This window comes from Polypterus senegalus, chromosome 2, assembly GCF_016835505.1.
Source record: "Polypterus senegalus isolate Bchr_013 chromosome 2, ASM1683550v1, whole genome shotgun sequence".
Classification (NCBI taxonomy): domain Eukaryota; kingdom Metazoa; phylum Chordata; class Cladistia; order Polypteriformes; family Polypteridae; genus Polypterus; species Polypterus senegalus.
In genome coordinates this window covers 162,541,958-162,557,123 of record NC_053155.1, presented here as the reverse complement: position 1 = coordinate 162,557,123, position 15,166 = coordinate 162,541,958, and the positions used below count along the sequence as shown (strand labels likewise).

Sequence of the window (15,166 nt, the reverse complement as noted above, 5' to 3'; positions counted from 1 at the left end):
CGTTGGGTCTTTCAACTGGTCCCGATGCGCTCGTGCGTGACAATAGGGATGCTCTAAATAGAAAATGAAGCTTGGGAAGTATATTAATTTTGACAGTATTCTTGAATAAAAGCTCACTTTTTTCGTTGATTTGTTAGAGACTCAAATCAAATGTATGTTTTTATTATATAACAGTAGCAACAACTCAAAGCGGTAAATGCGGGAAAGGCTTGGAATCAAACTGCCAATGTCTTGATTACAAAACAGCAGTTCTTAACCCTGCCCCAGCAAATTAGATATCTGTGAGATTGCCGAGTTTCCACTGTGAAAAACGCAAACACACAAATGCATGCAAACTTCTTTACTTCGTATTGATTGATATTTGGGTTTCTGTTTTCACACATTGACAGCAACATGTAAATTGAACAATTTATTTTTCTTCGGTTTTATTCTTGAATAAAAGCATGCTTGTTTTGGTATAACTTTTGTGACAGTATCTATTTGGTATTTGGACTTCGGCCTTCACACATTATACACTTCACATAAACATTTTGTCGTTAGAAATATAACATGAAAAAAAATTCTGTTTTAGTTTTATGTTCAAAATTTCTTGTCATCCTATATTTACACAGGTTATTGTAGACACAAAACACAAATGAAATGTATGCATTTCAAATAACAATGTATTTTTTTTTTGTATACAATTCTAGACACCTCACTTCCAGATAAATAGACTTCAGTTTTGAGTATTTTGTGTCTGACTTCAGCTGCCTTTGTGGGGTTATGGGATAGCAGGCTGATTGCCTGCAGCCGATTGATACATTTGCAACACAAAGGCAATATCAGTGCACAATTAACTCTGTGATGAGGATCTGTGAATAAAATTAAGGTGGCCCGGCATTACGAATATTTCTGCAGGCTTCAGAGATTCTCGTGTTAAAGACCTAATTTATATAAGTAAAAGGGCAGTAAATGTATCTTTTTGTGAAGAAGAATAGATAGATATATGGATAAGTGTTTTTTTTACTGTTTATTACTCTTTATAAGCATGTTCTGTAATCTTTAAAATATCTCCATATTTTTCAAATTTCTGGTTTTAACAGGTAATAACAGTAGTCACTTAGATAAGAGGTCTGGACACAAAAGTTCACAAGCAATTTCAGACTTAAAGATTTGATATTAATAAGTCCAACTCAGCTGTTAAAACTTGTAGAAATGAATGTGGGTCATTTTCAAATTTGGCCTCCCTCCTGGAAATGATAAAATCATAGTAATTTTAAAGTGTTTAAGTGTAATATTGATATATTGATATATTAAAGAAATCAATCACCTTGCTTGTTGCACCTTAAACAGTGAAACAGTCCAACACTAAAACGCTCTCAATATCAAAATAGGGGACTTCCACATATCCACCTATCTTTACACTGTTTTTTGTTTTGCTGTGCCAAAGATTTTTTTTTTTTCGCTAGATGTCATTTTGTCTTTCCTAACTTTGCTGTAGAGTAAAGTAACAGTTCTAAGTTTTGTTACTTAGGGCAAGACTAGACTATTGAAGGTGCAGAAATAACATTTATTTTCCATTGTAATTTTTTACATGTAAATGAAAAGTGAAACAAAGCCTTGTGTTAAGCAACACAGAATCCTGTATGCCTGTCTTTAAATTATTTATGCAAACATAACATCAATAATTTAAATGAGCTATTGTCAATAATTTTAAATAACTGAACATAAGAGACAATAATATTAGTAGATGTTCACATCTAGTTGTATATGTACTATCTGTGTTTCAGCTGGATAACCATTCAAACACCATTTACTTATTTAAGTTTTAATTATCTCACTAGTACTCTCCCTTTCTTCTTAACAGGTACACTATAGCCAAGCCACATGTTAGGAATGATCCTGAGTTAGGTTCCCCCCACAAAACGATACTTTGCCACCAAACATTGGCTGTGAAGACTTGCGGTCAAATTATGCCTTGAACTAGTTCAGTTTTAGGTTTTTCCAGTTTTTGTGACAATCTTTATTAGAAATGTGTGGCATATTTATGCAGTGGTTAGTGCTGTCCTTTTGCAGATCCAATATACCAGGTTTAAATCTCTCAGTCAGTCATTGTTTATGTGGAGTTTGCACATAATCCCAGAGCAGGCTCCACCCCCCTATAGCTTTGAATTGGATTAAGCAGGTTTCAGAATACATTGTTAATAATTTTTTATTTTGGTACTTCTCTTTGTCATGAATTAGAGTCAATCATAGACATCTTGCTAACTGTTGTAAGGAGGTGTGGTCATGTCTGTGAGATGAGTCACATTGCTGTTATTCTGGGAGCTTATGGAGCAAGTTTAAGTAGACAAGGTAAGTATAAATAGTGCACAAATTATTTTTTTTTATATATACTGTATCAAATTATTTTGATATGTTCAAAATGATGCAGAAACAGTATTTTTCACATTTAATTTCAGACCAGAAATTGCTACTTTTGCTTCGTTGTTACGAACAGAATGGTGCTAGTCTAGCAGAATTTGGGTGAGTATAAATGAACATTTTTACTCTGTGATATAATTAGTTTGATAAAATGATTTTTTTATAGGTAATCAGATTTACATAACAGTTCTTGGAACTTCCATGTTCAATATTAGCCTTTCACACTATTTTGAAAGAATTTTGGGCCATTCTTCCTTTCAGGACTCCTTTAACTCATGCAATCAGGTGTTGTTTGTCAAATATACAGTAAAGTTTTGCATGAAAACTTTCACTGTCAAAAAATTTGCAATGATAGTGGAAATCAAAAAGGTATCAAATACTCTGTATTTATACATTGTGTGCAATATATTATCTGCTAATTTGAAATATTTCTATTAAAATATAAAGATTTCTCTCTCACTCATTTACAACAATTTATAGACTTTTTTATTTTTTCATGTGATTATTTTTTCTGGTGTTTTCTTCTTAATTAGAGTTTTACTTTGGGGTCCAGCTGCAGTTGAGTTTCAGAAAGCAAGGAAGAGCTTGGGGAAGTCCATTTGGCAGCAACCTAGTACAGATCAGATTCTGACTTTACTGGATAAGGATAAAATGCATCAAACTCTGCTGAACTTTCCACAGTACCGCCATATTTTACCTCAGGTATCTGTTGACCTTTATTCTTTTTTTTTTCTTTGAATTTTCTATCAATGTAGCGATTATCTTCTTAATAGAACATTTTGTTTGATTAAACGTCGATTAAAAACAATTATGTATTTTTTTGTCAAAATACCACACCGTAATATATTGTTGACATGAACTATTGTGTGTAGTTGACTTAGAATGTGTTTAAAGTATCAGAAGAAATCAATGCTTTCCAAAGTAGAGTCTCTTCTTGTATGAGGAAGCATACGGTCTACAGCTCTACAGTATGGAGCACTGTATGTTTTTCACACTTCTTTCTATATATCAGAGGTAAATGTTAGAGTGGCAATCAAGTATGTCTTTTCATAAACTTGAAAGATGTTAAAATAAAAATGAAAAGTGGCAATATGCTGCAAACCTTTGACAATGTGATGAAAACTGATATAAAGCTGTTGTTGCATAATTGAAGGACTTTATCATTTTTAAGCAGTCTTTAACCAAGCAAAAATAGTATTCCTTTAAAGAAAGTAATTATCTAATTTGATGCTTTAAGATCTACAACATTTTTAAAGCTAATGTTTTCATATGACAATTTGAAACAGGTGCCTGGAGTTATATAGGGTAAATAATATATTGTTATTTGGAACACATGCATTTCATCTGTGTTCCTTGTCTACATTGATCTGTATTATAAGGATCAAGGGAAATGTAAGGTAAGAAATGCTGAAAACATACCTAAAGCAAAAACTTTTTCCATGTTATACTAATAATAATGTGAAGTGTATAATGTGTGAAGACTTTAGTTCAAATATCAAACACATGCACTTTTATTCAAGAATATAACCAAAGTAAAAAATACAGTGCATCCAGAAAGTAGTCAAAGCGCCTCACTTTTTCCACATTTTGTTATGTTACAGCCTTATTCCAAAATGGATTAAATTCATTTTTTTCCTCAGAATCCTACACACAACACCCCATAATGACAATGTGGGAAAAGCTTACCTGAGGTTTTTGCAAATTTATTAAAAACTAGCAAAATACCTAAGCGCATCGCAGTGGAGAAGTAGTGTGTTAAAGAAGTTATGAAAAAGAAAAGGAAACATTTTAAAAATAACGTAACATGATTGTCAATGTAATTGTTTTGTGACTGTTATGAGTGTTGCTGTCATCAAGGATTTGATTATAATTATTTCTTTCAATCAGGTTCGTATTTGGAGGATGTGTTGTGTTCAAGTTACATTCCGCGTTTGTCTAGTCTATCCCTGACCATCTCATCTTCATTGTCAACTGTTGTAAAGTTCAAAGTTATTGTCTGTTTTTACATGCATTTTTATTACTCTTTAATTTAATATTGTTTTTTGTATCAGTATACTGCTGCTGGATTATGTGAATTTCCCCTTGGGATTAATAAAGTAATAAATCTATCTATCTGTAAAGATAACAGGTTTCATTCATCGAAGTGATCACTACCCAAATCGGTACTCGTGAATCTAAGATGTTTAACAGGCATTCCCGGTATTAAGTTGTGGATTTGCCTGCGAATATTTAGCGGCAGTGTGTCTATGAACGTAATTTAAATTTAAGATTTACACCTTGCTTTCCTGTTGATTATGTCTACAAAGACTTGTTCAGCGTCAGAGGATTGTTCCTTTCCTACTGCATCAATAAGCAGCTCATCTTCCTCTTTATCTGAGACATCACACACTGCATGCACGGGTTTACCTTTCCCAATCCTGCAAAGTCAGTTCATGTGAGCTGCTCGGAGTACATGCATCGAAGGTTCTCAGCTGTGCTTGTGCGATCTTGCGATGTCCACGGCTTTATTTAATGTTAGCTCAGACCCGGCACTTAAAAGTTTCTCTCGCACTTTTGCTGAGTTTGTGCCAAACACTATTCTATCCCTGACCATCTCATCTTCGTTTGCATAAGCACAGTCCTTCTCCAGCAATTTTAACTCCGTTACAGTAATTTTAACTCCGTTACAAAATGATCAAAAGTCTCGTTTATACCCTGCGTCTTCTCATTAAAGTTGCATCTCACGAATATCGTATTCGTCGTAGGCATGACAAACGCCAGCGGCAGCCTGTCTATGAACTTAATTTAAACTTAAGGTTTACACCGGGCTTTGTTTCCGCAGCTGCACTTATGAATATTCTTGTATGCATCACTCGCATCATATTCTTTTGCTTTTTAATTGTGTAATGCGTTTTTTGTTCAGCGCTCTTTGGAGCTCTTGCTTGTTCTCTGCGTACTGCGTTCACAGTCAGTTCACGTCAGCCGCTCGGAGTACACGTATCAAAGGTTCTCAGCTGTGCTTGTGCTCTCTCGTGTGATCTTGCGATGTCCACGGCTTTATTTAATGTTAGCTAAGACCTGGCACTTAAAAGTTTCTCTCGCACTTTTGCTGAGTTTGTGCCAAACGCTAGTCTATCCCTGACCATCTCATCTTCGTTTGCATAAGCACAGTCCTTCACCCGCGAATATTTAGCGGCAGCGTTTCTATTGGATTGGTGCTGACGAACGGCCTTATATGGGTAGGCACTCAATTACGTGGGAGGCGTGATGATGGGGGACGCAACTCCGTCTCTCACGGCGACCGAGCTGCAGGCTAGGGCCGTATATATGTACATAAGTAGGTTCCAGTTATGACCGTTACGCGTAGAATTTCAAAACAAAACCTGCTTAACTTTTGTAAGTAAGCTGTAAGGAATGAGCCTGCCAAATTTCAGCCTTCTACCTACACGGGAAGTTGGAGAATTAGTGATGAGTCAGTCAGTCAGTCAGTCAGTCAGTCAGTGAGGGCTTTGCCTCTTATTAGTATAGATAAAAAAAAACTGAGAAAGCACATGTACATTCACAGCTTTTGCTCAATACTTTGTTGATGCACCTTTGGCAGCAATTACAGCCACAAGTCTTTTTGAATATGATGCCACAAGCTTGGCACACCTATCCTTGGCCAGTTTCGCCCATTCCTCTTTGCAGCACCTCTCAAGCTCCATCAGGTTGGATGGGAAGCGTCGATGCACAGCCATTTTAAGATCTCTCCAGAAATGTTCAATCAGATTCAAGTTTGGGCTGTGGCTGGGCCACTCAAGGACATTCACAGAGTTGTCCTAAAGCCACTTCTTTGATATCTTGGATGTGTGCTTAGGGTCGTTGTCCTGCTGAAAGATTAACCATCGCTCCAGTCCAAGTTCAAGAGCGCTCTGGAGCAGGTTTTCATCCAGGATGTCTCTGTACATTGCTGCAGTCATCTTTCCCTTTATCCTGACTAGTCTTCCAATTCCTGCCGCTGAAAAACATCCCCACAACATGATGCTACCACCACCATGCTTCACTGTAGGGATGATATTGGCCTGGTGATGAGCAGTGCCTGGTTTCGTCTAAACGTGACGCCTGGCATTCATACCAAAGAGTTCAATCTTTGTCTCATCAGACCAGAAAATTTTGTTTCTCATGGACTGAGAGTCCTTCAGGTGCCTTTTGGCAAACTCCAGGCAGGCTACCATGTGTCTTTTACTAAGGAGTGGCTTCTGTCTGGCCACTCTACCATATAGCCCTGACTGGTGGATTGCTGCAAAGATGGTTATCCTTCTGGAAGGTTCTCCTCTCTCCACAGAGGACCTCTGGAGCTCTGACAGAGTGACCATCGAGTTCTTGGTCACCTCCCTGACTAAGACCTTTCTCCCCCGATCGCTCAGTTTAGATGGCTGGCCAGCTCTAGGAAGAGTCCTGGTGGTTTCGAACTTCTTCCACTTACGGATGATGGAGGCCACTGTGCTCATTGGGACCTTCAAAGCAGCAGAAATTTTTCAGTAACCTTCTCCAGATTTGCGCCTCGAGACAATCCTGTCTCGGAGGTCTACAGACAATTCCTTTGACTTCATGCTTGGTTTGTGCTCTGAAATGAACTGTCAGCTGTGGGACCTTTTATATAGACAGGTGTGTGCCTTTCCAAATCATGTCCAATCAACTGAATTAACCACAGGTGGACTCCAATTAAGCTGTAGAAACATCTCATGGATGATCAGGGAAAACAGGATGCACCTGAGCTCAATTTTGAGCTTCATGGCAAAGGCTGTGAATACTGTGCTTTCTCAGTTTTTTTTATTTTTAATAAATTTGCAAAAATCTCAAGTAAACTTTTTTCACATTGTCATTATGGGGTGTTGTGTGTAGAATTCTGAGGAGAAAAATGAATTTAATCCATTTTGGAATAAGGCTGTAACATAACAAAATGTGGAAAAAGTGATGCGCTGTGAATACTTTCCGGATGCACTGTATCATTCAATTTACATGTTGCTGTCAATGAGTTACAAACCCAAGCTGAAATGTCATTCGACAGAAAATTAGTGTGTATTCTTGGATGGTGCAGAGGTAAGAACAGCTGCCTTGTAACCAAAAGGTTCCAGCTTTGAGTCTATAGGCCTTATGTCAACCAGTGCAATTTGTACATTTAACCAGTGCAAATTGTATATAGGATAAGTGTAATTTGTATATATTTGTAACATACTTTTATTCCTTTTCTTGTTTTTTAACTTTTATGCCTCACACTGAGTCGACAGTACCTTTAATCTCATTGTTCCTTTGTAAAAGTGACAATGACAATAAAGATGTATCTATCATTAGTGAGCTTCTATTATTATTACTTTAATGTAATAAAAACATACATTTGATTTGAGTCTGTAACACCCAGTGTAAATTTTGGCTACTTATAAAAGTTAGCACATTTTTTATTATTCAGTTTTAATTCTGTCAGTGACATTCACGTAGTACAACGAACTTGCCTCTCCCTCTCTGAGTTGATGCCATTTATTTCTGTTCTTTTCACAAGAGCAGCAATGACCACAGTTGGTGCTGTGGTTGATGCCTGCTCAGAACTATTTGTTGTACTGGCAATCAAAGATACAATGTCCCGTGACTGCTATCAGACTATCATGCTGCATTTGCACTTTGACAGCAAAGACACCTGTGCAGAACGTGTGAGAAACGACAGATTTGTTGAGATTTTAGACATCTGGCAATGTTTTGTTGAGAGCTGTGTTTTGAGTTACTACTGGGGCAAAAACTTTCCAAGTCTGTGGTCAGCAAGCTTATGGAGCCATTTCTGGACAATGGCAGAACCGTAACAACAGACAGCTTCTTCACAGCAGTTTCACTCACTAATAGACTGCGGCACTGCAATACAACTCTGCTTAGCACCTTAAGTAAAATGGAACTATAATAATAATAATAATAGCAGCTCACTACTCAAAAACAGCCGTGTCAGGTGGGGTTGTATGGATTGATTCTGAACGTGACTGAGAGAATGAAAAGTGAATTAAAAAAAAACCAAAAAAAACAAAGCTAACCTTTACAAGGATCATAAATTACACCGGCTGTTACAGACTGAAATCAAATGTATGCTTTTATTCTAAAATAGTAAGACTAAGACCAGTTTACTTCTCAAAACAGAGTGGTGCAGGTTCGAACTCGCAACATTTTGATTCCCAGTCGGCAGCTTATTCTATTGCGCCACGGAGGCAGTCATAATAAACGGGTGTCAATGTCGCATGTTAAGGCGGCTTTTTGTTTCTGTAGTTATATTTTTGAATAAAAGCGCAATTGTTGTGTTAGATTTTTACCTTTTGTGAAAATGTTTCTTTGATATTTGGACTTCAGGCTTCATACATTATATAGTTTATGCCTACATTTTGTCATCTACTACTAGAATATAAAAAATGTTTCTGTTTTAACAATGTGTTTACACAGATTACTGTAGAAATGGAACAGACATGAAATGCGTGTGTTCCAAATAATCTATTATTTCCACTCTAAAACTCCACTTCACTCCCAGATACTCAATCAAGGCATGAGCTGAGAGAAGTTTGTGCACGTTCTAAGTCAGTGGGGGGATGGAATAGCTGGCTGCTTCTAGCTTCTCTTTATCAGCACATTTAGAGGACAAAAGACGCTGGCGGAGAGGTGTGAAGGGATTTAAGAAGCGATTTAAGGTGGGACGGATTTACGAGTTTTTTCGTAGGCTCTGGTAATTCTAGTGTTAAGTGCATAAAAGCAGGTTTTCAAAGGCACTGATGAAGTAGATCCAGCAGAATTATTTCAACTTAATGGTGAATCACATACTTGATGACGTTAGTGGCAATTAATGGGAAGTACATTTAAAAGTGAAGCCAGAAAACACTTTTTACACAAATAGTTATGGGAATCTATAGCAAATATTTATGGGAATCTAGAGCAAACTAACTGAGCCATGTAGTTGAATCAGAAAGCTTGACAAATTGAGGAGTATCTGGATATGATATTAAGACAGCTTAGCTATTAGTTAAACAGGAAAGGTTGATGGAATGAATGGTCACCTCTCATTTATCAAATTTAATATCTTCTTATGAATGTGTACAGTGATGCACTTGCCTTCTATTCAAGTTTGATTTCTGCCTAAATCGCTTCCATCTCCCTAAACATGTGGGTTCAGAAGGTGGATAGATGCACTTGCAAGATATTACATCTTATGAGTAAAAATGGAATGACATCAGATTGGTTAACCCTTTTTTCTCTATTCTTCAGAGTCCAAAATTCCAATCATTGGTCTGTAGGAAAGATTCATGTTTCCTTTTTAATTGTGCTGGTGTTTTACTAATTGATATCAAATCTTGGGTTACATTTATTTGTATATTATGCCCCTTGATGCTGTGATAGGTTCCGCCTTCCACAGCTCTATACTACATTAACCTGCCTGGAGGATAGACTAATGAGTGAATGATCTTTGTGACTGGATATGGTTAGTTGCTTTGAATCTAAAATTGATTTATTCATATTACAGTTGTTTTTTCTTCCTGACTGTAAATGTTCCATATCTGTTTAACAGATGATTTTGATATTTGGTGGAATAATAGAGATAAATACTCTCATTACTTCCTCAATTATTTGTGCCTTTCTCATTAGTTTTTATACTTATACAGAAAATCCTAACTCACAATGGTTTTTCATCAATATGGGGGTATTCATTCTTCATTTCTGTTCGTTATTCCTCAAGTCAGATTAATCTTAGAATAAATTAATACTAAAGATAATTGGGTTCCTTAACTTGTATTCTTATATGCATATTCTTCAGCCTGCAAGTCTTGGAAAGTAATACAAATTTTTTTGCTCAAAAATCAAACAAAATTCAATGAATTTTTGTTCAATAAATCAATAGCATTATCTCTTTATTGCAGCAACATGCAGTAACATATCTACATTGATTTGCTTCACTGTGGTGACTCACAAGTTTAATATATCTCTCACACTTTATTAATGGGGGCAGCATGGTGGTGCAGTGGTAGCACTGCTGCCTCGCAGTAAGGAGGCCTGGGTTCGCTTCCCGGGTCCTCCCTGCATGGAGCTTGCATGTTATCCCCGTGTCTGCGTGGGTTTCCTCCCACAGTCCAAAGACATGCACGTTAGGTGCATTGGCGATCCTAAATTGTTCCTAGTGTGTGCCTGGTGTGTGGTATATGTGTGTGTGCCTTGTGGTGGGCTGGCGACCCTGCCCGGGATTTGTACCTGCTTTGCACCTTGTGCTGGCTGGAATTGGCTCCAGCAGACCTCTGTGTTTGGATATAGTGGGTTGGAAAATGACTGACTGACCTTATTAATAGAACTCAGTATTTTCAGCTGAATCTTGCATACTTAAATTAATCTTGTTTAACACTATGGAAATTTTGAAGTACAAGTATCATCTGCAAGTGATTTGCAGAATTCTTCTCGTTCCTCAAGAGTAAAAAAATAATTTATACATTTCATCCTTCTGCTCAAACGCTTGTAACATCACTGTCTCTTTTAGATAGCCATCTTGTTTCCTTTTGAAGAAGATGATTAACTTTATTTGCCCAAACTTCTTGACAAACAAATAGAATATAAAAGATCTTTTTAATATTTTTACAGCTGTCTAGTACATTTTTCAACTTATTATTAAGTGTTTTCCGAACCAGTATTTGACGATGGAGAAAGCAATATATTATTATATCACAGTTTTCTTTCTTTACATGGAGAGAGAGAGCTGTATAATGACAAAGACACATACAGTGTGTTCATAAGTGGGCTAGCAGCAGCACCTCAACCTAACTGATTGGCAACTGAGAGTGTCTCAGGAGCTCATCCTGCTTGTCAGCCAGGCTTCTGGACAGAAACTAAAACACCCTTATTCCAAAGTTAAAAGAGGGAACTTTGCTAAGATTTTTTTAAATAAAATGGCATGTTTTCCAGAGTAAATTCCAAACCAGTACACACTACAAATAACCTGCAACCTCCAGCCCCTAACAGCTGATATGCTGTAATGACATGCATATTATTTTTGTAATCTTGCCTTAACACAAGTTTCCTTGCTTACACTTCTTGGAGCATCCTATAAAATACAGTCATAGGCACGAGTACTATTCATATATTAAAAAAAAAAAAAAAAAAATTGACTTGATTATTTAACATGTAACTGTTGTGACACTCTAGTTGAAAGCCACCGATATATTTTATGGATACATTGGTGTCCCATTTGTGCTGTTAAACATTTGAATTACATTTTCCTCTTCATGTAATTAAAATTTAATATTATAAAAAACAAACATATGCTAGGTAAATACTGTATAATGTATATTCCTTGTTGTGGTCCAGCCTGTCTTACTGAAACAGTGAAAGGCTAAACAATGTCTCTTTAGATCTTCACAATGGTGATAGGGTAAAGTTTTAAAGGTTCAATATTTTTCAAGTCCAAGTTATTTCTTCACAGTCTTAGTATATAGTAATTTACCACATAAAATTGTTTCCTAAGTAAGTTTTTTTATTTAAATGCTACATTCTCTGTTCTTGCAGCTTACAATGGAGCTGAAGGGCATAAACTAATATGAGAAAGAATGGTTGAGAATTTTTGGCTATTATAAATGTAATTGCAAGGAGAAAACCCTTGGAGACAAAGATATTATGTCCAAAGTTTACAATGGAGATATGCTTTTAGTTTCTGTTTTTCCAATACTGTATTTAAAAATGCGAATGAAAATGTGTCAATGTACATTTTTTTAGAATGCGTTTGTATCTGCTTCATATTTTACTGTGGTTAGATTTCTTTTTTTTTCTTTCATTTTCAGAATACTTTATTTTTGCTTATTAAGTAGAAAATAGTTATGCAGAGATCAAAAGCATTACATTGTTTACCTATTCTTGGGTACAGTTAAGCTTTTACAGGTATGGGTAAATGTGCTGAAACCAAGTAAACAAAACATAGTACTTGTAAATATGTTAATGACCTTTTATGTAGAATTTTAGAATAACATTTAACAAAGTGTACTCAATTCACAATCTATTTAAAAGAAGTTACTGTGGTTTGTATAGTAAATATACAAAAGTCAAACACAATTTTGGAAAAAGCATATACATAAAGACGCTTAACAATGACTTCACATTTAGTAACAAATGAAGTAAAAGATTGGTTTATGGTGATATACAGAATGTAATGTTTTATTATTGCCACATATTTATTTTTCAGAGTGGGAAGGACGAGATTTTTAAAGATGACAATATAAAGGACTTGGATAGCCTGTATGATCCTTGTTTTCTGTTGCCTCTCTTCAGTACAATAGTTAAATCAGGTGAATTACTACAGATCATCTTGATTATGATAATTTTTTGTTTTGTTTATTTGCTCCTTATAAATTATCTCTGTGTTACCAGTCTACATTGTTAATTATTTCTAATTCTGTTATTCTCCAAAGCAGTTAATGACTACTTTATTAGACTTCCAAAAATTATATAACATTGTTAAAGCCAAGATAGGTAAAAAAGCAATATCAAATAAGTTAAGCATAATACTGTTTTACCATATGGTACATGAATAACATTCTACTGTAAATTGTTTCTGCCAAGAACCTTGGTTCAATAAAATATGAGTAATATGCAAAGTAATAATTACATTTGTGAAATGAAGATAAGGAGTATGTTGCCATATCTTTATTAAATATATTGTTTAATAGGATGAAATAGTTTTTACGGTTCGTGGACCTCCAGCAGTCCACATTATGGCAACCAGGGCAGAAACGAAATAATTTCAGTTTTACTGCTTTCTCTCCTGTGTACACTATATAATGCTTAAGGAGATTGGAAAGCACTAGGGTATCTAATGATTTCCAGGGCATCCCTTGCCCATAATAACAAATGTACAGTATGTGAGAATCCACAACAAGAAACACTGAATAAATAAAACGTTAGGTACAATGTAAGAAATAAGCATGTTCTCAAAAGCAAAAACCACTCAAGGCCATTTAAACATTCTGCAACACTATTAGAAATTGGTTAGGTGAGAACTGACTTTAAAGTTTTTATACCTGATAAGAAGGTAAAATACTAATATATATACCCCAAAATGCCTCAAAACTGTGAAGCTTAGTTCAAGAGGTGTCATGGTATATAAAAACTTTTCTGCCGTAAGTCTTGGACAGTTTTACAACACTGAGGAAATAATCAATGTAGACTGTACCAGGATATACTATACCTGATGTTCTCTGTTATTTGGCATCTAGAATTGCCAAATCAAAGTTGTGTCTTTAGTCTTACTGAAGTGCTGTATAATAATCTGAAGAATGCCATGCAAAGCATCCGGGAGTTATAAATAAATTGAAACAGTTATGGAGAATGAGCCAAAATCCCTCCAAAACGCAGTGTGGGTCTAAACAGTACTTACTACAGTGGTTTACTTAAGCTCATAAAGGAGATTGCTTTTAAGTTTAATATACTTTTTCCCCTTTAAGATACTGAAGACACAATAATGCAGTTTTGTTTGTGCTGCTTGTTTAATAAGACAAATTGTATCTGTCTTAATACCCTCAAAAGACATAATGTCATGACCCTCGTTGAGTGTTCAAATTCCTGGCGCTGTAGATTTGTAGTAGCACTTCCTTGAGCATGGCAAAGGTGCTATATAAATAAAATTTATTATTATTTTTATTATTAGTTCCTGGTTATAAGAGCTGTGTGGTCATGAATTATTTCTTTTTTCAGACTCTGTGATTGACTGTCAGAAGTTTGTCTACACTAATGCTTTGGGCGTTACAATAGCAGCACTTAGCAGCTATGATGCCAATGTAAGAGCTGCAGCTTATTATGTGTTGGGGTCTTTTTATCTTCAAGTGGAAGCAGCCTTTTTTAAAGAAAAACGACAGGCAAGTTGCACAAATTTATGTATTTATTTTTTTTGTTAACATTAAGATTTCAGCAGCACTGTCATGCTTTTGTATGTGGATTTTAAATGTTAATTTCCAATTTCTTACCATTAGAATAGTACAGGGCTCTGCGGTTGGTACTGCTGCATCTCTGTATTAGTGTCCTAGGTTTAAATTACAGTCATGTGCATGTTGTAGAGAATGGCAACTCAAAACTTTGTGTGTGTGCCCTTTGATGTAATAGCACCTTATCCACAGATTGTCTCTGCATTGAATTCACTGACACAGACATAAGCTTGACCCCTATCCTTGCTTAGGTAGAAATTGGTTTGGACAGTGTGTGAATCTCATGTGATTTCTATTATTTCTGAGTGTGTATAGTAATATACATTGTCTTTCAAAATTTAAACAGTATTGTTAAAATTAATTTCTCTGGCTGAAATAATTACCATATATAGTCACATATAAGTCAGGTCTTGAAACACGAAAAATCTATCATAAAATCAGACCCCGTCTTATATGACCATTCAAAAATGTGACACATTTTTTTTTTTTAAAACCAGCTTCATATTTTCTTCTGATTGAATGCTCCATTGTAGATAAGGGATGCTCTTATGATAAAGGTGTATGAGGGTGTGGGATACAAAAAACACAAATCCGTGTAAACTTTGCTTCGGAATAGTTTGGGTATTACCACGTGGTTACATAGGCATAATACATAGAAAAAAAGGCTATGTGCTCTGTGGTTCTCTCTCAGGTGGGCATTAGTTTTCCACATGTGACTTGTACGACCGACATTATAAAATACTAGAAATTACGTGGTAAAATCAATATTTTTTATCAGGCTAATTTAAAGTAGTTTAAAAATAAGTAAAACGTTAAATAGCTCTTGTAAA

The 15,166-nt window shown here is 35.6% G+C and overlaps 1 protein-coding gene across 1 annotated transcript in view; it reads left to right on the top strand.

Annotated features, from left to right (window-relative positions):
• The window catches only part of urb1 (URB1 ribosome biogenesis homolog), a 323,342-nt gene that overhangs the window by 260,321 nt on the left and 47,855 nt on the right, over window positions 1–15,166 (top strand). Inside the window, exons 27-31 of the mRNA XM_039744916.1 lie at window positions 2,224–2,334; window positions 2,442–2,505; window positions 2,937–3,105; window positions 12,602–12,704; window positions 14,110–14,270. Of these exons, the coding sequence (XP_039600850.1) occupies window positions 2,224–2,334; window positions 2,442–2,505; window positions 2,937–3,105; window positions 12,602–12,704; window positions 14,110–14,270 (608 nt within the window). The remainder of the gene's footprint in view (window positions 1–2,223; window positions 2,335–2,441; window positions 2,506–2,936; window positions 3,106–12,601; window positions 12,705–14,109; window positions 14,271–15,166) is intronic.